Source organism: Lytechinus variegatus, chromosome 2 (genome assembly GCF_018143015.1).
Source record: "Lytechinus variegatus isolate NC3 chromosome 2, Lvar_3.0, whole genome shotgun sequence".
Lineage (NCBI taxonomy): Eukaryota > Metazoa > Echinodermata > Echinoidea > Temnopleuroida > Toxopneustidae > Lytechinus > Lytechinus variegatus.
Genome location: NC_054741.1, coordinates 15,842,608 through 15,866,297, shown reverse-complemented (window position 1 = coordinate 15,866,297; position 23,690 = coordinate 15,842,608). Strand labels below are relative to the sequence as shown.

Genomic DNA, 23,690 nt, shown 5'->3' with positions numbered 1-23,690 from the left:
AATTCATAAATGTATCATTATTTTTCCTTTTACTGCTTAAAATCAATTAATTAAGCCCCTGACAATTTACATTGAAAAAACAATAAAAAACAAAAATTCGAAAAACAAAGAAATACATAAGAAATTTAGAAAACAATAGAAAACATAAGAAAATAAATGTGATGTTGAATTTTTTTAAAAATAAATTTGATCAGATGCCTATCTAGAGTATGTGAAACAAAAATAAGCAATTCAGGGGCATTATTTTATTAATTAGAGCAAACTTATGGTTTTACGCATAAATTAGCATCATTAATGAGACATGATATTTTTTGAAGAATTTGATGTTATAGTTTTGTAGGTAATGCCAAGGGTAATGCGTGTGCCAATTTTCGTCGCGATCGCGCGATCGACGGCCGAGATCATAAGGGGGGGGGGGGGGGGCTGAATCAGCCCCCCCCGTCTTCTTAGGCGTCGAAATAGCCCAGTCTATTTAGGGTTAAAGAGGGCGCCCTACCATGAATCCGGAATTGTAAAATTCAAAGTGAAATTGTAAAAAAAATGCAAAGGGGTATTTTTATTCAATGGGTACAATGATTAACCACACCTACATGAATTAAAATGGATTGATGCCAGTATTGGACAGTGAAATCTTTAAAATAATTATCCCAATGATAAATAATAGAGGCCGGGTCCTCTGCAGGTTAATCGGTACAAGGCCTACCTATATATTTCACCAAGAACAGCGTATACAAAGTTATTCCGAAACAGAGTCTCTCTCTGTTATCTCAACAACCATTATGTCTTTGGTGAGAGGATCTTTTAGCATACATGTACTTTGAACATCAGGAGGAAGAGGCTGTGCTTGTTGTACTCTTAAAAATTTGCTACTAATCACAATGTCACTTGTTACCATTAGTCTGTGGAATACATATAAAGTCAATAAGAGTCATAGACCAATTAATCCTTGAAATAATAATATGCACTTCCTCCTTGATTGATTTTAACAATAATTTATAGCAAATTTAGAATGAGCCAAGAGATAAACGAATTCATACGTGTACGGTGTATGTGAAGTTACAAACCCTTCATTTTTTTTTTTTTTTTGGGGGGGGGATAAATACTAATAATGATAATGCAACTTTATACATGTATAGATCCCACGTATCTGTCATTTTCATTTTTTGGCAGAAAACTGAGTGAAACCAATCACATCCCTAGTCATGTGTGTTATAGCGATATACAGTAGGACTTGGTTTATGAACAACAAAACAAATTAATAATCTTACCCGGGAATCTTACCTTAAGAATTAATCTTCTCAGAATGACAGCATATATGCAACACGGGATGGAACAGTTTGACATCAAAATGAAGTTGTTTTACATGTATTACTATATAGTTAGTGGAAGTGGAAATGACAGCTTGTCTTAACGTATGTTTAACGAAAATATTTTAGGAAGATACCAGTCTAAAGAACCAGACACCTGAGCCAGACCCCCCCCCCCCCCTCTCTCTCTCTCTCTCTCTCCCACCACGCGACGGTGAGTTTCACAGAGATACGGTCTTATACGGTCCCGAAGGGAGCGGGGAGTTTGTTTAATGTCACCCGCAACGTTCGGCACGCGCATAATGGGACACTAACTTGGAACGACTTTTTGTGATAAATACGGCGAACATGTGGTTGGAAAATTGGTTATATCTCCAGAAAATGCACGTATCTGCAGCTAAATTTGGTATCATTGTAAAGCATGAACTATAACAAAGACCGTCATGGTATTTATAGCGCAGCAATCGGCAGCAATTTGTAAAAGAAATGCTCATGAAAAAAAAAATTGCTAAAACTCCCCATTGTCAAATGGTTTCGTCCAAAATTACCTCTGAAGGGATCATCATTTTATCTTGAAAATTTTTGATCACTTAAAACAATCATTCATCAAAAAGTACCGTGAATTAGAAATAAATTAAGCTATCCGTTTTGTCGAAACAGTTAAATATCTAAAACGTGTCATTTTCACATGCGGTAGCCGTAAAGGGTAATTTTTCCGGTAATATTGAATAAAATGGGTAACTAATAATCAATTTCATGGAGAAATATTGTATGGAGACATCCTACAGGTTCTTATCTTTGCTTAGAACATGAAAAAAACAAAATTTGTTTCATGACCAAAAACCAGTTTTGGCGCACTTTTGCTCTCTCCTGGCCCACTGTGCGTCGCTCGGCGCGGCGCGGCCGGCCGATGGGCGCGGCCTGGGCTGGGGCCTTCTGCCACATAGAGCTGCCAAGTTCACATTTACACAGCTCGACGGCATTGCGTACCCCCCCCCCATTCACTCACATTTGAAAAAAAAATATTCTCTGTATATTATGAATACATGTAATTGTATTTATAAAATGTGGTGTTGGGGATTCTAATTTGATATTAATTGACTATTGATTCTGTTTTTAAAGTAAAGTTATATTATCCAAATAGACAGTGGCGGATCCGGCCCAGTTGGCCCCCCTATTTTGCGGCCACATCAAAATTGTTGTGGGAAAAACATACGGTGCATACGCAAGTGAGGACCTTTTTGACATTTCTTTTTTTTGGGGGGGGGGTGGGGCGGCTTTTCACATTTGTCCGGATATCAATCACACTAATTGGAAGTAAGGACGTTGGTTGTCAATTTTTTTTTGACAAAAATGGCCTCTTCTGGAAAATCCTTGACAACCTTACAAATATTCATAAATATTATTTCGGCGATGTCCTAAGAATTATTTGTCTTTATTAAAACGTCATCACATTTTCATGAAAATTATTGATCAAGTATAGGGACCGGTAGTTTTTAGGGACAACTATAGCGAATAATAAACGGTTCTCCTTCTTCATTACCCTCTATTTTTCCGTTTTTTATCATTCTTTTATTTTCGGTGGAGCAGTTTTATCACTTCATTTTTCACATTCACTTTTTTCATAGTTTATTTACTTTTCCATTATTATCATCGCTAAGCAGGTGGAATGGGTGCATGATGGGGACTCCCATCTCACACAAATGATGTTGATATAAGGTATATAAGATCTTAGTTTGCCATCTTAATTTGGCGATCGACGTACTTCAAACTTTCCAAATAAAACCACTGAAAAAAACTTTTAATTTCTAACCTGCATGCTGCTCCCTTTGAACGTTACAACGCATCCCATCACTTGAAACGGTATATCCAAAGAAGTTAATTATCAAGTCGGTCACAATAATGGGTTTAAATCAGAAAGAGGCTTAAAAAGATAAAATGCAAATTAAAGTTACGTTACCTATGGTGCAGTTGATTCCTTGGTAACCGGTCCCAGTGCAGTCGCATTGAAAGTCATCTGTCCCGAAATCATCACCGCTACAAGTACCGCGCACACACGGATTATCCAAGATGCAAATTGGCGGCCCTAAATTTGGCGGGAAAATACACGAGTGTATGAATTTGCCTCTCCTTCGTTGCTTTCACAAGTAACAAGAACGAAACTGCTCATATTTTAAAAAGTATTTAAAAATGAATCGAAGCCATGTTTTGTAACAAATTTGTCGACTAGATTAAGATAGCAATAAATTAGATTACATGAATTAATTTGGTATATGAATTTTGGTCATTATATTCTACCGTATTTATATTCTGTAAGATTATAATTTCATAATTATGCTTTTGTTTTGTAATCATTTTTTATTGCCAATTGTAATTCGTAAAAAAGAGATATCAAAGGAAAAGGAACGATGGAATCAAACTTACCGATTTCGATGGACATAGTTAAAAGTCAAGATATTTGTTAAGAGATAAAAATTATGAGCTACGCAATGTAAATCGACTCTCGCATGGATGACGCAATGCAATATTTTAAGCAGCGGGATTGGGAATGGAGAATGGTAGGGGTAAAGAAAGAATGGTAAAAAACATAGAAAATAAAAATAATGAACATAATGGGTCAAAATATAAAAGTTATAGTAAACAGCCAATAAATGTTATGAAAATATTATTAAGATGAATAATATCAAAATGACAAAATGAATAAAAACCACAATGAATAATATCAAAACATTTTCATAACTTGAAAAAAAAATAACAAAACTATAATGCAGCAATGATAATGGAAACGTAATAATCATTCATAAGATGGATTGGGTGGATGGGATACTGTAAATGAGAGGAAAAAATGAAAGAAAATGATCATCATCAGCTGCCAATGCAGAAAGGATAGGTTGCCATGCATCGCTTGGGTTGGTCAATGGTCGTCAACAGGGAACGATCATCTGCCCATCTTCAACATCGAGAAAAGTCGTTTGGGTTGGCTTTCCGTCGTTAAATCACAGTCATGGTACACCCTAAAGAGGAAGTAAACCAGATTTATATAAAAAGATAAGCATGATTAATAATATAAATGAGAGTTTTCATTCTAAATCTCAAGAAAACCACAAATCTTGTGTATTTCATTTATCCATCGACGTAGCATAAAGAGGCCCATAACAACAGTAATTATAATAATAATAATCAATACTTATGTAGTTACATTATTATATCGATTCGAAGGTTGGTTTCTAAGAGCTTTACTTTCTAATTATTCCCCTGGTCATAGGATTCATCACTGTTCCACACAAAGAGTGCACCATCTCCACTCCCTGGGGAGTATCCTGGCCATGCAGGCAGCCGTATATCGGTGCACTCATACCAATTTAATAACATTGACGTTCACTTCCTACCGAGTACCCATTTATCACATTGATGGAGAGTGACAGGCGTGGATAAGTGCCTTGCCAAAGGAAACTATAGCGCCGGGTGGGATTTGAACTCTCGACCCTTGGTTTAAGAGTCAAGTAACTGAACCTCTACACCACAATACCTCCACAAAATGTGATGACGGCAAGAATGATTTTTTTCGCCAGAGTTAAATTATTATCGCTATTCATGTATAATTGAATGAATAAGTTAATACTCCTTGATATAACATTGTTTTAGTTGTTTGTACTGATTGGCGAAGTATGATCAACCTGATGGATATAATATGAATTATTAATGCAAAATACTCTCAGATCATTTTTATTTCATTTTTTATGAGATCCGTATTTCAAGATTCAAGGGTGTAAGAGAATATAATTATACCAGTTGGGAAAATGTTAACACTCCCTGATACAAACAGAGTAGAGCCTATATACCTCCGAATCCCCAAATCCAACATTGCATGTAACTATATTTTTTCATTTATTTTCATAGGATGGCCTTTTCAGTAATATAACTGATTTAGGAAGGGGTCTTCAATTCAATCTAGATATCTATATACAATTTTCTGAAAATTAAAACCTTCCATTCCAGAAAGGGAAAAGGGAGAGAAAGAAGGAAAGAAAGAGAGATAATTATATTTATAATAGATAGAAAAAGACGTAAAGAAAGATAAATACATTAGATAGATAGATCATGCAGATACATAAACAAAATTGGAGAAAGGAACAAAAACGACAATGAAAGAGAACAAAAGACAATGCATAAGAGCTAAAAGGAAATGGAAAGAGACAGACAGACAGAGGGGGGGGGGGGGGGTATGATTCATGAAATTCACCATACTCCATAGGGGTATTCCAGGTTCAACATTTTTGTCTTTCAGTTATAACCCAGAGCTAAACCTCAAGGTGCCGAATATAAAAGAGGTGACCATGATGACGTCAGTCTAACAAAAATACAATATTGTTGCAGGCCTAGCTGCACCCCTCCCCCCAAAAAACAAGCCGTTTTCAAAGTTGACTTGACAGCCCGACGTACATACTTTTTTAAATTTTGTTAAATATTTTCGTCGCATGGTAAGAATTTTAAACAAACAACTCTTTAAAGATCAACCCGTTAAAAATAATATGAAAGTCTGAAATTCAGACTTCTACTCTGAATCATGTTTTAAAAAATGGACGAAAAAATATTTGAAACACGACAAAGATTCTTACCTTTCCATTTCAGTAAAACTGGTTAGTCTGGTCAGATTTCACCAATCTTGCTCTCTCAAAGAATAAAGAAAAAAGTCCATTCTCCATTGCATTCACGAGGCCAATGATGTCAACTAAACAGATATCATAAAGTAGAGTCATTGTTTTCATCAGGTAACTGTCCAACACGATTATTTGTGTTATTTTGTCTTTCTGTATATAAGATGGGCCCTACAAACAAAATGGCGACTGTGGTTGTGGTGTAAGAGGTTTTATCAATACGATTTAGTGTTCAGCCCCTCCTCGTAAGTTCTTGAACAGATCGATATTCGACGACTTCGTTTCCATTGTTCAACACCGGGATAAGGGAGGTGAAGGATACCGGGTCCCACTGACCGATGGACACAAAACGTATGCATGAAAGATACAGCGGACTAGCAAAATTTCGGGGGTAGCTCTATCCGTTTTCATCCACTCCAGAAAAAGACATAAGTGGCGAAAATTTGCCCAAAACAGAACAGAAAACTGACTTGAGTTGTATGTGGGGGGGGGGGGGGGGTGTTAAATGGATGTTTATCGGAAGCATATAGAGGATGAAAGCGGATGGAAGTGGGGTTACCGGCGGGGGGGGGGGGGGGTAAATACTTCAAATACGAGATGCATATGCTTATACATCATTTATATTTCCACCATTTGTTGCTCCTATATGTCGCGGATTTACATCGTACACGGCGGAGAGTTCATCCTTTCTAAAAGTTTTGTGCAGCTTAAAACTTTTTGCGCGGATTAATTCAAAGTGGACGGATGAAACACGTACGCAATGAGTACACAACGGATGGAGAGCGTTTGCCAACGGATGACAAGATTTTTTTTTACGTTTTACATTTGCATTCGTAAGTGCAGTGGGACCGGGCCGATCCATTCTATTCCGTTACTTCCAATGACCCGTCATCATTTCGTATGGAGTTTGGTTTGTTGGCGTGCCTGCATGGGATTGGATTTGTATGTCGATATGGTCGATACTAGGGAATACATCAGTACAAAGAAATCAAGAGCGTTAAAGGGGAATCCAACCCCCCAAAAAACTTGTTTTAGAGGAAAAAGGAAAATCAGTGATAGATGAAAGTTTGAACAATATCGGACAAACAATAAGACAGTTATGAATTTCTAAAAGTTACGAATATTGGTAATCACTATATCAATGGAGACTTCAAATTGGCCGTATAGGCCTATGTGATGTCATAGTGATCTAAGTCAAGTACATCTCTTCCATGTACTCCATTACATAAAATGGCTAAAATGACATGTGAAAGTCGTCCTTGCCACTTGTCATAATTTACTTACCCAGTTGCCAATTTAAAATCTACATAGTCTTAGGGATCTCAATTTTAAAACAGTCATAACTTTCGTATTACTTGTCCGATTTCTTTCAAACTTTCACAGTTCGGTTTTACTTATTTTTATCTGTTCAAATACAACATTTTATGACCAAGGTTGAATTCCCTTTTAAGGAGGGAATCAGTCAAATAGTATCTCGCTGAACGTGCTGAAGGGAAAAATATTCTCTCTTCTCAGAAAAAAAATGTCCTTCAAACTTACGTCAGATGGATATTGATTTTACACCGCCATTCGTTCTCAAACACACCCTCATACACACACACACATACCCACCCACCCACATGCGAGTCCTGAAACATGACAACACGACTGATCTTCTACGTAGTACGAGGGCCCATATCGATTATTGGACACACGGATATTATCGATCGCGGTTATTGACTGTTTCCTCGCCAGACCTAAATTGAAGTGGTCGTCAATTTGCCTAACTCTAAACTATTAAATAATAAAAGTTAGGCTGTAATTTATGAAAACTTTTTTTGTTTCGTTGTTTTTACTTTGTTTTTTTTTACCTTTTGGAGTGATTTAATCATAACCATGTCGTTACGTGCATTTAGTAAAGAATTTTCAAGTTATTTACATAAAGGGAAGTTTATCTACAAGCATTCTGCTTGTAATATTTCTTCCACTTTATTCACTTCTCATTCGCGCATTAAATGTGAATGCTTTTTAATTACATTTAATATCATCATTATGTATGTTAATGTTGTTTAGCATAATTATGTTATCATATCAAAGCTCTACAACGTTACGGATTTGTGGAAATAAAACCTAAATGAAATCAAATGAAGAATATGTGCATGCATGTTTTAATGAATGATAATAGATACTAATCCGGGAAAATGTATGCCTGTGTTCAATACGCACTCAGCGATCTTGGTGATGATGCACCAATTAATAATTGGCCACATTGTTTTGAGAAATGTCTCAAAGGAATACCGGCCCTAAAATTTACAGCCAATTGATACTGAATTGATATTTGGAGATTGTGACATTGATGGTCAATGATACCAAATACTGTAGTTTGAAAACATGATAAAGTCAATGTAGTCCCTTCAGGTGGCCAGTTGGAACATAATAGTTATATATTGACCTGAAATTGGCATGACATTATTACCATCATCACTTCGTATTGTCATCATCGCTGCCATCATCATCACTAGTATCATCTTCAACTTCGCTATCATCATCATCATCATCATCGGTAGCAGCAGCAGCATAATAATCATTAATATCATCATCACCACCACCATCATCATCATCATCATCATCATCATCATCAATCATCATCATTATACGCCAACATTGTCATCGTTTTTTAGCCAGACGCAGTTCTACGGGAGGGGATTCTTTAAAAATGCCCCCTGCTAAATCTTTGACCCGCTCTTGTTTTCGCCAAACTATACCGGCAATATCACCTTCAATACCATCATCCGTTTTATATATTGAATTTACTCCATCATTAGCAATTAAAATGCGTGTTTCGGGGGTAGAAAAAGAAAATAATATATGGCACTATTCTTTGCACACACTTTATTTTTATTAAATGCTTTCGAATTAAAGATACAGAAAATGGCACATAGATCGAAGTCGGAGTTAATACAAAACACCTATAGAGGAGTTGTTTCTTTTCATATACAAAAGAATCTTGCTATAAAAGCTAAATCACGTGATAGAGTAAATCGTTTCCCTATATATCATCATGAACGTACCGATTCAATGCTTAGTTGGAAAAGGGAGAATACACGACACAATATTACATTTTTACCAAATAGTCACTTGTTTCAAGTTATTCATAACTTAAGTGCAAAATAAAATGAATCTCTATTGTTTGAACTTGGGTCACATTTAGCTACCCATACACTGTAAAATAATGAAGTGCTGATTTAGCACTTACAGTGCTTGTATAGTGCTGATTTTCTAAGTTTAATTTTAACTAGAAAATCAGCACTTTTACAGTGTACAGTTTAATGTACATTTAAACCAGAGTTTTGGATACAGGTCTTATTATCAAACTTTTAACTTCGTGATTTTTGCTCCCTAAAATTCCACATGAACACGTCAATTATATTAAATTGAATTGAAATTCATCCTCTTATGAATAAATGTACTTATTTTTTTTTTAAATCAAACAGGTATTGTCGCCTATAGGTGTAATGAATACAATATAACTAAATATCAACCTAAATAGAGAGAGAGAATATATTTCAGTCGAAGAAAGTCCGTATACTGTATGCATAAGATTAAAAATTTGTATCTATTAGAATTATTAGATAATTAATTTCACTTGATTGATAATAATGATAAAACTGAAAATTTATGTTTACATTTTGAAACAATTCCATTAAAGAAAGATAATTTAAAATGAAAAAACACCAATTTAACGACACAATCGCCATTTTAATGGTTGATCTTAGGATCTCTCGCTTTACGCACAGGTTGGGAAAATCAATTGCACGAAGTAACGTTTCAGTTTATTGCTCTTGACTGGTGACAATTTCAATAGGACTTATACAGACTGATTATCTCCTAGGAAAGGATAATTTTCTTTTCGTTGTCAGCCCTGGGTTGAATCCTAACCGAGGCGTTTGTTCTGCCAGGTAGCTTGGACGAGTCGCGTGACCAATGGTCCTTCCCGCCAGGTACATCTGAAGAAAAAAAAAACATAATCAGTGAAAGATAATGTGCAGAGCATTTCATCAACATTTGTAATCTGACAAATTGTCTGAACTGTCAACTTTCCTGGTTTTAATTAGTTGAGTAGTACGGATAGATCTAAAAAAGAAGGGTTTGAACATGTGTGGCGGCGTGCAGCAACCATGTACATTTTAGATTAGTGTACACTTGTGTCAATGAAATAGAGTGTGATTGAAAACGGATCCACTTTCTAATAGTAAAACAAATTTATTATGGATAAGGTTGGTGTGCGATTGCATTGCATCCTTAGGGTAGCAAACGCTTAAATATTGTGCATTATTGTTTCACAATTTCCCAGATGCGAGCCAGTAATAGAATTAGTTTACTCAAATCATGGGCGGCGCATGATAGGGTGAGGGGGCAAGGCCGTCTGTAAGATGATCGATTTTTTCTCAAATGAATCATAGGTTTAATAAAGAGCTACAGAATCGGAACCTTCTTCTCGGTACTCTTCTTTCTTCATTCTTTCTCTTTTCTGTATGTTCTCCACTTTCTTCAAAACTTGAAAAAACAAAAACAAGGAGTGGTTGCACTCCATGCTCCCAGTATCATCACGTGACTATAAGCTTTACTAGTAATAACCATTGTATTGTAGCAGTTTTAAAACTTACATGTGACTGGCTTCTTCCCTTTCTTCTTTTTCTTCCTCTTCTTGCCCGTATTGTCATTGTCTTGTGTCTGTTAATATCAATTCAATCATGATATAAAATATGTACTTCATTTTACATTTGTCTAAACTAATTAAGTACATCACCGTCAAATAATGTAAGTACTAGCAGACTGGATATTACGACAATTAATTATTAACATCATAATTATAATGTTAATATAAATATATTTATCATGTTTATTTGCTATTTTACAGATTGAACGTGAATTTCGGATGAAGACTTTCTTTCGAATATTTTTTTTATTACATCCATCAGCATAAATGATAGACTGCTACCAATTAGTCTTAATTACCAATTAATTACAGCATTTTACAAGCACATTAAAAGCACCAAATGCAGACATGATTCACTTGGGCCATTAATGAAATATCAAATTAAGTTGATATTTTGAATGAGATACGAGGGTGACTGAAGAAATATTCGGCGAACTTATTCTGAAAATTGTTGTCACCCAAAACCAACAAGCGTAGAAATCAAATTTCAAAGCAAAATTATTCTTAAAAAATAAGAGATTAAAGTATCATTTACACTCACGATAGTAATCTTCTCAACAGGGGTGTTTCTCCCATTTCCAATGCCTCTGATTTTACGATGCCCCTTGAGCATGTTGAGATTCTTCCCAAAGATGAGCTTTAACTGATTCGGTAATTTATAGAAATATCATCAAACCGAAAAAAAAGAAAGAAAATACAACAATAAACGAAAAGAAAATCAAGACCAAATGCTAAACAGACAGTGTCGCTTTCTTGATACGCTTTCTTGTAAGAAAATTAAACCAACCAATACGTGGAAGTGCGTCAGGGCTTTTCAACATCTTTTTCTTTTTCCCGCAACTATATTTTGATAGCGTATCCTTTGAACGATAACAATTGGCATCATCCATAGTGCCATTTGCATGAGAATAATCACAGTTAGTGCAATTTCGACCGATATTTTCCTTCCGGGTTGGTTATGTTGGGCCTGTTTCAGGGGAGGAGGCGGGATGATTCAAAATGGTTGATTATCAGGATTGGGGTATGATGGTTTTAATGTCTGCATTAATGGTAAAAATCTAAACGAATCTAAAATTCATAGTTTTAGTAAGATGACTATACAGCCTTAGGGATTATGATACATGGAAATTATCAAAAGCGCGAAGCGGAAAGGGAATCTTTAAAGGAAATTGTTGATTTTACCTGTCCAGCTTTGATTCCAAACATCACAAATATGAAAATCCCCTGGATAAGATGTTGGAAAAGAAGGGAATAAACGAAAGTATAAACAAAATATGTAATTCATAGTAACACGTAATACATAATCTAGTGTAAATATCTTGACATTGGTGTTTTGTTTCATTTTGTTTTCACTAAACACGTATATCATTCGCGACTAATTAATCTTAAATTTAAGCAACGGGCAAATAAACGTCATTATGTCACTATATAGCAAAGAGAAATAAAAAGTATATATACAATATGCTAACATAATATTATGATGCCTATATATGTACACTAATTATAATTTTTTTTTGGGGGGGTGGGGTATAGGGTCTTACAAAAAGGAAGAATAACTTCAAGTCATGAGATAGATCATGCAATTAGTAAGCTAAAATAACTCGGAATTTAATCAAATTACTATCAATTTCAAGTTGATTTAAGGTCCAAAATTAATCATAGGTCTTGATATCAATAGTAGTCTGCAATTTAGTCTTGACCTTTGCTTGTAACAGGAATAATCTAGATTGATTTCTTATATACATGATCATGATGATGATCATACAATCCAATCATATTGCGCCATATTGCTTTATATTTGTGTTAAAAACATTCATAGGCGCAGGCACATCCAATTACAACACTAATTACTAATTAATACACTACTGCTAAAATTAGTAAGTTTTGAGTAATGATTTGAAATGTTCAATGCTATCGATTTGAAATCAATTACAAATTGCTCTCTCGGAACACGCTTAGTCTTAAAAATTTTAATGAAAGAATACATAATTTCGTCTGATTCTTTGTTGAACAATGTGAATTGGGAAAACCTTTGTAATATATGAGGATATTCATTTCATCAATTTACTTGCTTATCTTTAATATGGCAAAACCCCCTTGCTTACATGTAAATTCAATTATTTACACAGGTCTTTACTACGCAATTATGGTAATAATGGGCGGAAATCCCAGGGGGTGCATGGAATTTTTATTTGCTTCTCAAATTTTACAGGCCCTGGTCTCCCCTATCTTTAGGGAAAGATTTCCGCCCATGATAGTGATGACTACAAATTAAAATATGTCAAGGTTGTAAAGTGGCAGCATTCAACCAGTCACAAAATTCCTTAAATGCTGAAATTTGTTAGAATACTGTACAATGATCAAACACATACCATGGAGGCATAGGTCAGGAGGTAGATATAATAAGCAACGATTGTCGGTCCGTAAAAGCCCAAATAACCAGCCGCCCAGGCTCCGACGTTAACTATGGAAATGACACAAGTCGCAAGCATACTTGAACTGTAGGGGAGGACAGAGGGGTGATAGATAGAAATAATCAATGATACATTTTAATCGACTTGTTTCTCGAAATATGAATGACAAAGACAGTGATATGATGTGATAGGGGCTTTCGCCCCCGAGAAAAAAAAATAATGAAAAAACAAAACAAAAGAATAAACGATCTGAAAATAACAATCCAAATAACTAAATACAAAATACCCCTTATATTGAGGCAATATGGATGAAAAATGTTGTAAGGCAAGTTCCTCTTCCCGTCAGAAAATTACAGAAATCTAAATAATAAAATGGGGAAAATACACATTCCCTTACTCTAGCGCTTTATCGGTATCGGTCGAGCAAGCAGAACTTATTTTTGCTTTGTCTCCTACAAATCGACAAGATATTTAATTCGAATCCTATAGCATGATATGGGCTAACATACTTGGTACCTCTTTCGGAGGAAGATAAAGGAAGGCAATATAAGAAAGCAAACAGTTATGTAAAAAAAAATAAAATGATAAAAAAGAATATATCAAATTCTTACCTGAGTGTCTCTGTATTGAAAAATTTGTCCACGCCGCGTCTTACGATGAACATAAACAACATCGTGAGCTTTGAGGAAAATAGAGTTAAATTTTAAAATAATAATTATACGTATCAAGACTCTTTGAATATTTGTTTTGCAAACGAATATCGACAGTTAAGGTAATTTTTTTTTGTATGCATCATGCTTTACTTGATTTTGGTTTGTGGGGGCCAAGCATGGCGTATACAGCTACATTTCAACAAGAACAAAATAATCTGCGAGAGAGCGACCAAATAAATTGACCCTTATGATACAAAATATAATTGTGGGATATATTATTTATACAAAATGTTCAGAAAATCATATATTTTATAATTGCCCCTTTCCTTTCTTTTTGTTTTTGAGTTGTGAAACATTTTTTTACTGTGGGGGGGGGGGGGGGGGGGGGGTGGCTATGCCCCCATCTTTACACCAGTGCTATAAATATAACATGGGACAGTATATGACAAGTGAATTCAATATTACCTCGAAGGTAGTAAATCGTTAGATCCGGGGAGCGTTTCATGAAGGGACTTTGTCTGACAAGTTCTGTTTTATCCGACAATTACCATAGTAACAGTACCTCTCATTAATTCAGAATAAGGGAGAGATGTCAGATCTGAAAACTTGTCGGACAAAAATGTTGATGAAACGCTCCCCCGGTTATATCAAGGAATTCCCTTCGACCCGTATTTCATTGAGATAATAAATATTACATCCATATAAAAATAATGATGCGCTTCGGAGAAACTGTATTTCTTGGATATGAATTTCGACTACTGTTTCTTTAGATAAGTCAAAGGAGTGCCATTATTTGGTACTTGAATTATTCAGTAGGGACTTTATAAGTTGCCTAAGAATAATTATCAGCCCTTTTGGTGCGGCCAAGGTTCGGAGTATTCTGTGCTTCAGACCCCCTACTGGTAAACAGGCTGAAAAATATTGTCAGGCAATGAAGACTGTTTGGTGTGCTACTACATAACAAGGGTATAAATTGTCTCATCACCAGTACTTTTGTGTTTGGTGACTTTTTTCCCCAAATTTAATTTTTAATACTTAAGTGTAATGATTAGGAGTATGTGCCCCTAATTCTCAAGCATGCTAAGCGTTTTTCACTTACACCGAAGCAAACACCAAGCGGTCCATAAAATGACAGGTACAGGTCATGTTCATCAGTAACCCAGCATCTAGTATTAGACATAAAATTATCAGAAAAGAAATGATAAAACATTCTGGTAAATATAATTTCATACGTTGAAAATATATTTATATCGAGATTCCTAGCTAGTGGCACATACAAAACATATCAAAGTCGAACAATATTTTTTTTCCTTAACCAGAGCGAGTGTCATTTACAAACACAATTTTTTCGAGTGTTAATCTGAATTGTATCATCGCCCCGTTATTCATAGTTACGAATAAGGTTTAATTGATGACACAGTTCAAACATGGTAACACTGTAAGATATTCATTGAAATTAGCTCATTTTTATAAAGTAAACTTCACAAGATATTACTTTGTTCGTTTGTAACGATGTTTCAAAATGCTGAAGCATGCTTAAGTTATTTTCTCACGACCGGCCTCAACGAAAATAGTATATCTATCTTAGAATATTCCCTTTCATAACAAGTGCATTTTATTTTGAAAATTATCTTTCCATTTTCATCTGATTTAGCTTGCTTGTCAGAATATTCTTGAAGAATCGACACACTTAAATATTTTTTTTGTGTGATTTCACCTGATTTTATGAAATTCCTTTCCGCCCCTGTCTATAATATACTCACAAACCACTGTTGAGTTCTTGGAATGCATTAATGTTAATTGCTATGGTGACACCTACAACAAGGCCGGGAGCACCTGAAATGAAAGAAAAAAAAAGAACAATGAATTTCGAAAATGGCAAACACCATTCGACTATTTTTTCTCAAACCTTGATGAATACACGCTGTAATACTGTATACTGATTATTAACAAGTAAAATCGAATCGAAGAAAAATGTGAGCTCTTTTGGAAATATCATAATGGAGTAGCGGGTTTTTGAATATTTATTTTTGGGAAAAAGATATGTGTTGAATATACTTTTTTTTACCCGATTGCTAAAAAGGATGAACGCCTGTAAACAAGCAACAAGACGACCGACGTCTTGAGGTCATCTTCGATTAACCTATTAATGAGGATCAATGCCTTTCCAAACATGCCAAAGGGCACTGGTGCACAAAGTGGGAATCGAACCCGGGTCACTGGAATCGGAAACCCCCGCTCTACCGACTGAGCTATCGCGCCGCCAAGATTTAAGATTTATTCAGTGAAGAACTCGAGTGATTGCAAAAAAAAAAGAACACACTATAATTATTATTGATAAAATTTAACATTATATTTGTGTACACACCCCATGCAAGGCACATGTACCCGTAGTATCTCTCTGGCACTGGGCACGAGGTAATGATGCGGTCAGCTTGTCTGTAGCCGAAGTGGACATCGCTCAGTCCTTGGATGGACTCGATTAGAAGCCAAAAGGCAAAAGCAAGGCAGAAGTACTCAAACAATGCACCCATCACCAGGCAGATCAACTGAAAAAAGAATGATCAAAATCAAAATGATATCGAGAAGCGGAATGTCATTATTTTCAATTCTCACGAGTTTTTATTCAAATGGTGAAAAACGAAAAGGGGCTCAGTTTCCATAATTTACGAAACATGAAAATTTGACCATCAGAGAGAATTACCCCCAAACCCAATAACTACTGACATTTACCATAACCATTGTAGCGAAATGGGGGAAAAATAAAATGACGTAGAAAATGAACTAGTTAGGTGTGGATACAGAGCATAATTTCTGACAAAAAAAAATCGAGGGAGCATAAATATTTGTATTTTCAAAGCTTTTTTCATGCATTAAAAACATATAACAAACTGATATAAAATAATCTCACCGGTGTCCACTCGAGTGTTGCCAAACACAGAAACTGGATTGATAACATGCATGACAACGCCACGTGTGCGTGGATCAGATGACGAAGTGAACGAACACGACTATAAGGGGGAAAAAGATGAGTTCATTATTATGTTATCAGCTCGTAAATTGAAATCAATCCATTTTCAAATGTTTCAATTTAAAAAATGCTTAATAGTGACAGAACACTGGTTTCAACAAAGATGAAGGATTCTGGGGTTGCATCTGAATAGTGATAATGAATTACAACAGTTGTATAAGGCGTTGTTTAACTAAACAAAATTTGTTAAAGAAAAAGTCAGGTAAGTTTAGATTGCATATTATTAGAGAGGTTTGTTTAAAAAACGTGAACCAAGAGTTTACAAAGAATAGAAATTAGTACAATTGATTTTATCAATCACTTCATCCATTTGCGGGACAGACCAATTATCTCCATGGATGGGCAGACTGTCGTTTCTGTATGCTTTGAAGATTTTCAATCATTTGTTGATATATGTATGTAATGAATAACCCTTTCGGAAAAAACACAATATGCCACAGTATGTCTCACAATGTGTTGACACAACGTGAAATCACATTCGCAATGTCAAATTGAGCATTTTCGCAGTGCTGATGACATTTTCATAGTCCACCATGTGAACACACTGGGTGATTTCAAATCCGGTGTTGGCCTTGGTGTTGGTGTTAAAATTTGGTTTGTTTCCCCTAGCTTCAAGACTTATTCAGAGTTTGTAAAACTGATCCAGATCACATTATTGACATCTCAACAACTAGTGAGTGACTTTTCGGGACCATCTTCATTTTATATTTGGTGTTATCATCGTGTAAAAATTGACCAACAGCAAAAGGTCAACACTGAACTTGAAATCACCCAATGTGAACACACCATGAACATACTGCGGATACAATGCGTGACAATGTGTTCGTTCAAATGCTAAACATACGTGCAACAGACGAAGACACAGATGAGAAGAAACAGCAATGTTTCTGAGACTCCAGCTAGTGCTCTCGCAGACCAAACAAACACCATATCCACAATATCAGGGGGCTAAAAGAAATTAAATGAGAAATTGTAAATCGTTATTATAACTTATCATTTGTGGTGCCAGGGTATTTCACGACAAGGGGAGGGGAAGATGGGGCTGGGTTGACGACCTAAACGCGACGTCATTTCTATCTGCGACTGGATGACTGGGGTATTATCATAGAGTTAAATGACCCAAAATAATGTACTTTAATGATCTTCTTTCTTCTTCATTACGTTTCTTCCCCCTTTCCATGCTTTTGTTACTTAAACAATCATTGGGGACAGTTGTCGTTCTGGCCCTATAGTAGCGCTGCCCCATTTTTTGTTAGATAGGCCTAATCTCATTTAAATGGTGGTATAAAAACTCCATCATCATGATCATAGTGGACTTAAATAACTGAGACACAAACATGACCAATGTTGCTTGCAATATTCGTAAAGCCATGTGCAAACTATGAAACAGCCTTCGCGTTTGTTTTGTTTCATTGAACAATTGATCTCAGACAACTTTCTTTTAGAAAAAGACCCCGATTGCCAAATTAATTTGAATTACACATGTAGTTCTACCTAAATAACTACGTCATGTATGTAATGACGTATTACTCAATACAGTGACACAAATTCATTTAAAGGTGTGGTGTTGAATTGTAGGATAGAAATTAATTCAGAGCTATGCCGTGTGGCTACTTTTCATTTTAAGCCTCTTGAACCTTTTCCCATCATAATCACAGTCATAATAATATTCAAACTTATCCATTGCCATCTGTACCAGAAATACTAGTCGCAGCAGTATAATAAAAGCTTGTTCATGGTTGTGCACTCACTGAACCGTAAATTTTGTCCAGATTGCCCAAATGGATTGGGACACAAGTATTTGAAACTTACAATGAGATAAAAAGATCAAGACAAACCGAATTCGAGCTGAAAAATAGCGGTGGGAAATAACTTACAACGTTATAAAAAGATAAAAATATATCAAATTCGAGCTGAAAAGTAGCGGTGTGAAAGTTTACCGGTGGAGGCGGTGGTTCCATAAGGATAGCGAAGTGAGTAAAGTGCACACATTCGCAGGTTGTATGAGTCCTATTGGTGGATACCATTTGACAACCTGTTTTATCCCAAGATCCTCCAATTGTGTCACTAAATAATGAAGAAAAGAGATGATAGCTATAGTAATGATGATTATGCATGCAATTTTCTCCTTAAGCAAGCAATATTTTTACAGGTACATATCGACAGATTCATAAATCTATACAAAATATTCACGAAACCTTATATTGCAGTTATGATTTTGTTCTCTATTGCGAAGGAAATTGATTATATTGCAAATGAGAAGTTGCATGCCATTCTCAAATGGATTATTTGTCGTCATATAGGCCTGCCGCCAAACATTGGTTGGCAATATATGATTTTTTTTATTAGCCAGTGAACTTTCAGGAGTACATATAAAACGTCACTTACGGCAAGTAGTAATTCCAGAAGGCACAAACAGGAGTATCCACATCTTGCTCGGAAATGCCCTAAAATTGCCAAAAAATTTATGAATATTTGTTGTTTATATGTAACATGGAAGCTTATTGAATATTTTACCATCATAGATAAGCAATTATATGAGATACCGGAATTGAAAAGGGCGTTTAATTATCCATAATGAAAACATAATTATGCATCATAGTCGGCTAATAGTCGCAGCAGTAGTCATTCGGTATACTAGTGTGGGTGTACACATTTTCAGTTGCATTATTTTATGACGTAAATGTTAAGTTTACGCATTTTCACATTACTTAAAAAATATCTTCTTTTTATCCAATGTCAGTTCTCTAGCATAAATGTAAGACTTATGGAATACGTGTCTGACTAATCGTCAGACTTTAGTTTCCGACTTATCCTTTCATTTTTTCTTATCATTGTAATGTGTGTATTTCTCCATGTACCATATTTTTTTTACATCTCCCTAACATGTTTACATGGGTTACAATATGTGATCATTGCATTTGTTCTCCGTATTCATATTGAGGTTAGAAATATATATATAAAAAAATCAATCCATTCAAGAATCAATGATTCAATCGATCAAATTATCACCAACTAATCAATCAATCAATCCATCCATCCATCAATCAATCAATCAATCAATCAATCAATCAGCCAATCAGGTAGCAATCAAATAATCAACAAGCAAACCAAGTACACAATCGATTCGGTCCCAAATCAATAATTAATTCATCAAACGGTTATCCAAAAGGAACATACCCTGTTGTGTACAAACACCATGCTAACAGGATTATAGAGGTCTCGACGTAGTGATGGGTAGACTTTCAGCGATATCACACGACTGTTCACCCAAGGCTCGTTTGTCGACGTCGAAACAAAACTGTCCATTACGAATAACAAAATATGTTTTATTATCATAAATAAGGGTGGTAAGTATAAGATAGTAAGAAAATTACTTCGCTGTACATTGAATTTAGACTTCGTCCAGACCGCCAAAATTTCGTAACCTCCCCGATAGGCATATACTTGACTGAATTAGAAAAAAATACAGATTTATATCTACTACTAAATCAAACGTTTATGACATGAAATTATAGACTTAAAGTGAAATGAATATATCAACTCTCATAAAGGCATAGGCGGCGGAAGCGGGGACAAACCCCCCTAAATTTGAGGTGGGGGTCCCCCCTAACATTTTTGCTGATAATTGGTTTTTTTTTTGCTTGTCATTTTTTTTACCTGTATTCATCACAAAATTTCAGGCCAATGCATAAAGGACTTAGAGAAAAGTCGGAAAGCTAAATAACAGACCGTGAAATAAACAGGGTCTTTGTACTCTTTTTAGAAAATCTCCACAATTAGAAGATCGATTTTTTCATCACATTTGGAACCCATAGCAACGCAAACCATCTTGAAATAATAAATACATCATAATTTTTTTTTCACCATTAACAAGTGGAAAGGTCAGAATATCTCACAAGAAGCATACCGTATAAACAAATATTTGACACTTCTAGCTTCCTATCCTTACAGTCCAGACACTGACCGTGGTTCAATTACAACTGGTGTTTAGAATACGAGCCCTTGTCTTTGGTGTCAATGCCTTTTATCGTTCGAGACTATATTGAACCATACACTGCAACCACTTCACAACGTTGTTGTTTGAGCTTATACGGCGCGTATCATTCAGTAGTGAATATTTGAGCCAGGTGTAGAGTGTTTGCGTAGTATTTGACAGATGTTAGATTAAAAAAATAAATACATCATAAAAAATAATCCTTTTTTTTATAGCTTACTCTTCAGATGCGTTTCGGGGAATGACCTCATCAAGTGCATCATAGATGGAGAGAACAAGGATTCCCTCATCTCCTATTCGTGACAAAATGAAACAAAATAGACAAATGAAATGTCGAGATTTGCAATGCGATATTAACCTACGAAGTGGAACGCCTATAATATAAACACTATTGATTCACAAAGCAACTGAAAAAAGAAATACCTGTTTCTAATTTCCAATGACTGGTTAATTTTGAATATTCGACATGATAAAAGAATTTTTTATCAACTGACTGCCAGCAACACGATCAAAATAAAACAATAAAAGACTGACTTTAATGGTCTAGGTAATAAATGATAATTGAGATAGTGTTGATATCCGACTTGCTGTATTGCAAAATGAATCAGTCACTACCCCAACGTGAAATTATGGTACAGGCGTATGGCCCATGGATATAACCCAAAACATGTACCACCATTTGGTAATGTTTTGATTTTAATAAAAAATGATACTTTTATTAAAATTTATTTAGTTGAAATTACACTCATGCAAATATAAGAAAAGAGCAATAAAATATAGTAGCGACAAAAACAGTACCATCACGAGTAAAATCGAATAGATTTTGGGGCAAGGTGACTTCTTCCTTGAGATTGTTCCATCTTGCTTCTACTCCACTCCATTCAGATTCGTTCCCGTAGATAGGTAAAGTAACAGGCCCGTCAGAACCAAACGAATCGGCCATGAATTTATCAACACATGTAGCTAAGGGACAAAAATGAATTTCGAAGCTTTTTCTTGTAATTCCATTGTTATTGTTCAACAAAATACAAACAGAAATCAACAAAGTACTATTAAGTTGACTACAAAATAATGATAGGCAGTCTAGCCATTAAGAAATATAAAGACCAGCACGAAACTTCAGAAGGCAATTTCTTTGACGTTTCATCGGAATTGATCGTTTGATGCAACAATGTTATACATGAATTACCGAAAAATATTAAATTTAATACTCTATGAATATAGAAGGAGCTTATCTGGTCCCCAATCACTCCCCTTTCAGAGAAAAGCTATCTCATTCCTTTTTAGAGTGACATTTAATTCTTTTGAGAGTGGACTATATCTCTTTTTGAAGAGAAAATGTCTAAAAAGATGCGTAGTTTACTCCAGAGGAGCTATAACATGTATAATGCAGTTTAGAAGGATGTATAATTCAGTCCAGACTGGTCCAAACAGTATCACCCCTAGAAAAATGTGATTAGGGAATCTTTTCATCATTAACAAAGACAAGGGATGTAAAATGTCAATGGCCTCATGAAGAACGTTGGGAATAATGAAGCTTCAACTCATTGAAATTAATGAAATGTATCCATGATAGATAATCCTTATCATTCTCATTGCATTAGTCTGAGAGGTGACCATTTGTCCTCGTTTAATGCCATACATCCATAAAGCAAAATAGGAGGTATTTAAAGCATGTACCAATGTTTGCTGTTTCATAGAATTCCTGACATCCTAGAAAAGTGTCGCTTGTTTCTAAATCTCTGGCAGCTTGGGCGATGTAGTCTTCGAGACTATGAACCAATTCAGTCGATCCTGGTTTAGTCTGGCAATAAAGGGAACATCATACAAATGTTATCATCAGTATAAAACCAGCATTATATCACGAAAAGTCCGTCTAAAAAACATTCCGCCCCTTTGTCATCCAACATTTAAAGTATGTAAAGTCTTCTTCCTCTTCATCCTCATCTTCTTCTTTTCTCCTCTTTTTTTATTCATCTTACACCCCTCTTCTTCCTCTTATACTCAAATTTCACGTCTCTTTCTCCCATCCATCATCCATGAACCTATGTAGCAATAAAACCCTGTAACAATAGAGATATATCTATGAAAGATGAATGTAGGTTATCTATTTCTTCTTCAAACCTATTTTTACAGCTATTTTTGGTATCTACTGGAGGGCGAAATTCTAGTAGTCCTAAACCCTGTGTCAATGGAGAGATGTGTATGGAGGATGGATAAAGGTCCACTTCTTTTGTTTCTTCTTTTAACAGGTTTTTACGCTTTTTTCATGGTATCTTTCAGTGGTGAATCCATGAAGTAATAAACCTTGTATCAACGGAGAGACGTGTATGGAAGCTTAACATAACTTGTATTATTTAAGCTCACTTGTTTTCCCTATTCTTACACATTTTCAAACCTATGTGATTTATCTTCTGGTATTTGCCAATAGTGAATCCACGTGCTGGTAAACCCTGTAACAATGGTGAAACGTGGATGGAGGATAGACATACTACATTTGTGTGTGATATTTATGTTTTCTTCTTAGTTCTCTCCTATTCTTCCACTCTTCATCCTTGGTCGTTTCGATATGCTTCTTTGGAGTCGGAATCTTCTCTAAAAAGTCAATTTGAGTATATACCTTTTGTAATTCTTGCCATTCTTCTTTTCTCTCACTATCCAAAAGTGCGTCTACGGTCTCAAGAAATTCCTATATCAAATAAAAAAATGACACCGAAGGCAAAAACTTGACCAATCATACCCGAAAAACAAACAAACACAACATGACGTCACGATCTCGTGGTCGGTGAAAACATGTACAAGAAAGCCTATTTTTAAAGCCAGAGAATTGGAATTTTTCTTAAACAAAATACTCACCTGGAAGGCAGTGAAATGACATAAAGTTTGCATTTCTGTGTTAAATAGTTTCTAGGTTTTCGATTGCTATATAAT

At 35.3% G+C, this 23,690-nt stretch overlaps 3 protein-coding genes across 3 annotated transcripts in view; all 3 read right to left on the bottom strand.

Annotated features, from left to right (window-relative positions):
- The window catches only part of LOC121407426, a 59,812-nt gene extending 55,918 nt beyond the window's left edge, over positions 1–3,894 (bottom strand). The window contains exons 1-2 of the mRNA XM_041598493.1: positions 3,732–3,894; positions 3,268–3,393 (exon numbers count right to left, since the gene is read on the bottom strand). Coding sequence (XP_041454427.1) covers positions 3,268–3,393; positions 3,732–3,747 — 142 coding nt within the window. The 5' untranslated portion in view covers positions 3,748–3,894. The remainder of the gene's footprint in view (positions 1–3,267; positions 3,394–3,731) is intronic.
- A 5,938-nt stretch (positions 3,895–9,832) lies between these two features.
- On the bottom strand, positions 9,833–19,216 carry LOC121409672 (adhesion G protein-coupled receptor L3-like). Its single transcript, XM_041601581.1, has 12 exons — positions 19,151–19,216; positions 18,703–18,829; positions 17,607–17,710; positions 16,643–16,742; positions 16,100–16,280; positions 15,495–15,567; positions 14,831–14,897; positions 13,690–13,757; positions 13,037–13,163; positions 11,206–11,307; positions 10,612–10,678; positions 9,833–9,951 (listed from the first exon to the last, which is right to left on the bottom strand). The coding sequence occupies exons 2-12, from the start codon at positions 18,787–18,789 to the stop codon at positions 9,833–9,835; spliced, it is 1,095 nt and encodes a 364-aa protein (XP_041457515.1). The 5' UTR covers positions 18,790–18,829; positions 19,151–19,216.
- The window catches only part of LOC121409671, a 23,576-nt gene continuing 19,032 nt past the window's right edge, over positions 19,147–23,690 (bottom strand). Inside the window, exons 25-30 of the mRNA XM_041601580.1 lie at positions 23,380–23,448; positions 22,440–22,563; positions 21,558–21,722; positions 20,980–21,052; positions 19,943–20,063; positions 19,147–19,209 (exon numbers count right to left, since the gene is read on the bottom strand). Of these exons, the coding sequence (XP_041457514.1) occupies positions 19,147–19,209; positions 19,943–20,063; positions 20,980–21,052; positions 21,558–21,722; positions 22,440–22,563; positions 23,380–23,448 (615 nt within the window). The remainder of the gene's footprint in view (positions 19,210–19,942; positions 20,064–20,979; positions 21,053–21,557; positions 21,723–22,439; positions 22,564–23,379; positions 23,449–23,690) is intronic.

Coding starts and splice junctions, on each gene's coding strand:
- LOC121409672 (XM_041601581.1), bottom strand. CDS start 18,789: ATGGTATCCACCAATAGGACTCATACAACCTGCGAATGTGTGCACTTT. Junction 16,281..16,642: donor CAACACTCGAGTGGACACCG/GTGAGATTATTT, acceptor TTCTTTTTTCAG/TTGATCTGCCTGGTGATGGG. Junction 11,308..13,036: donor TCCTGACCTATGCCTCCATG/GTATGTGTTTGA, acceptor TTACCGAATCAG/TTAAAGCTCATCTTTGGGAA.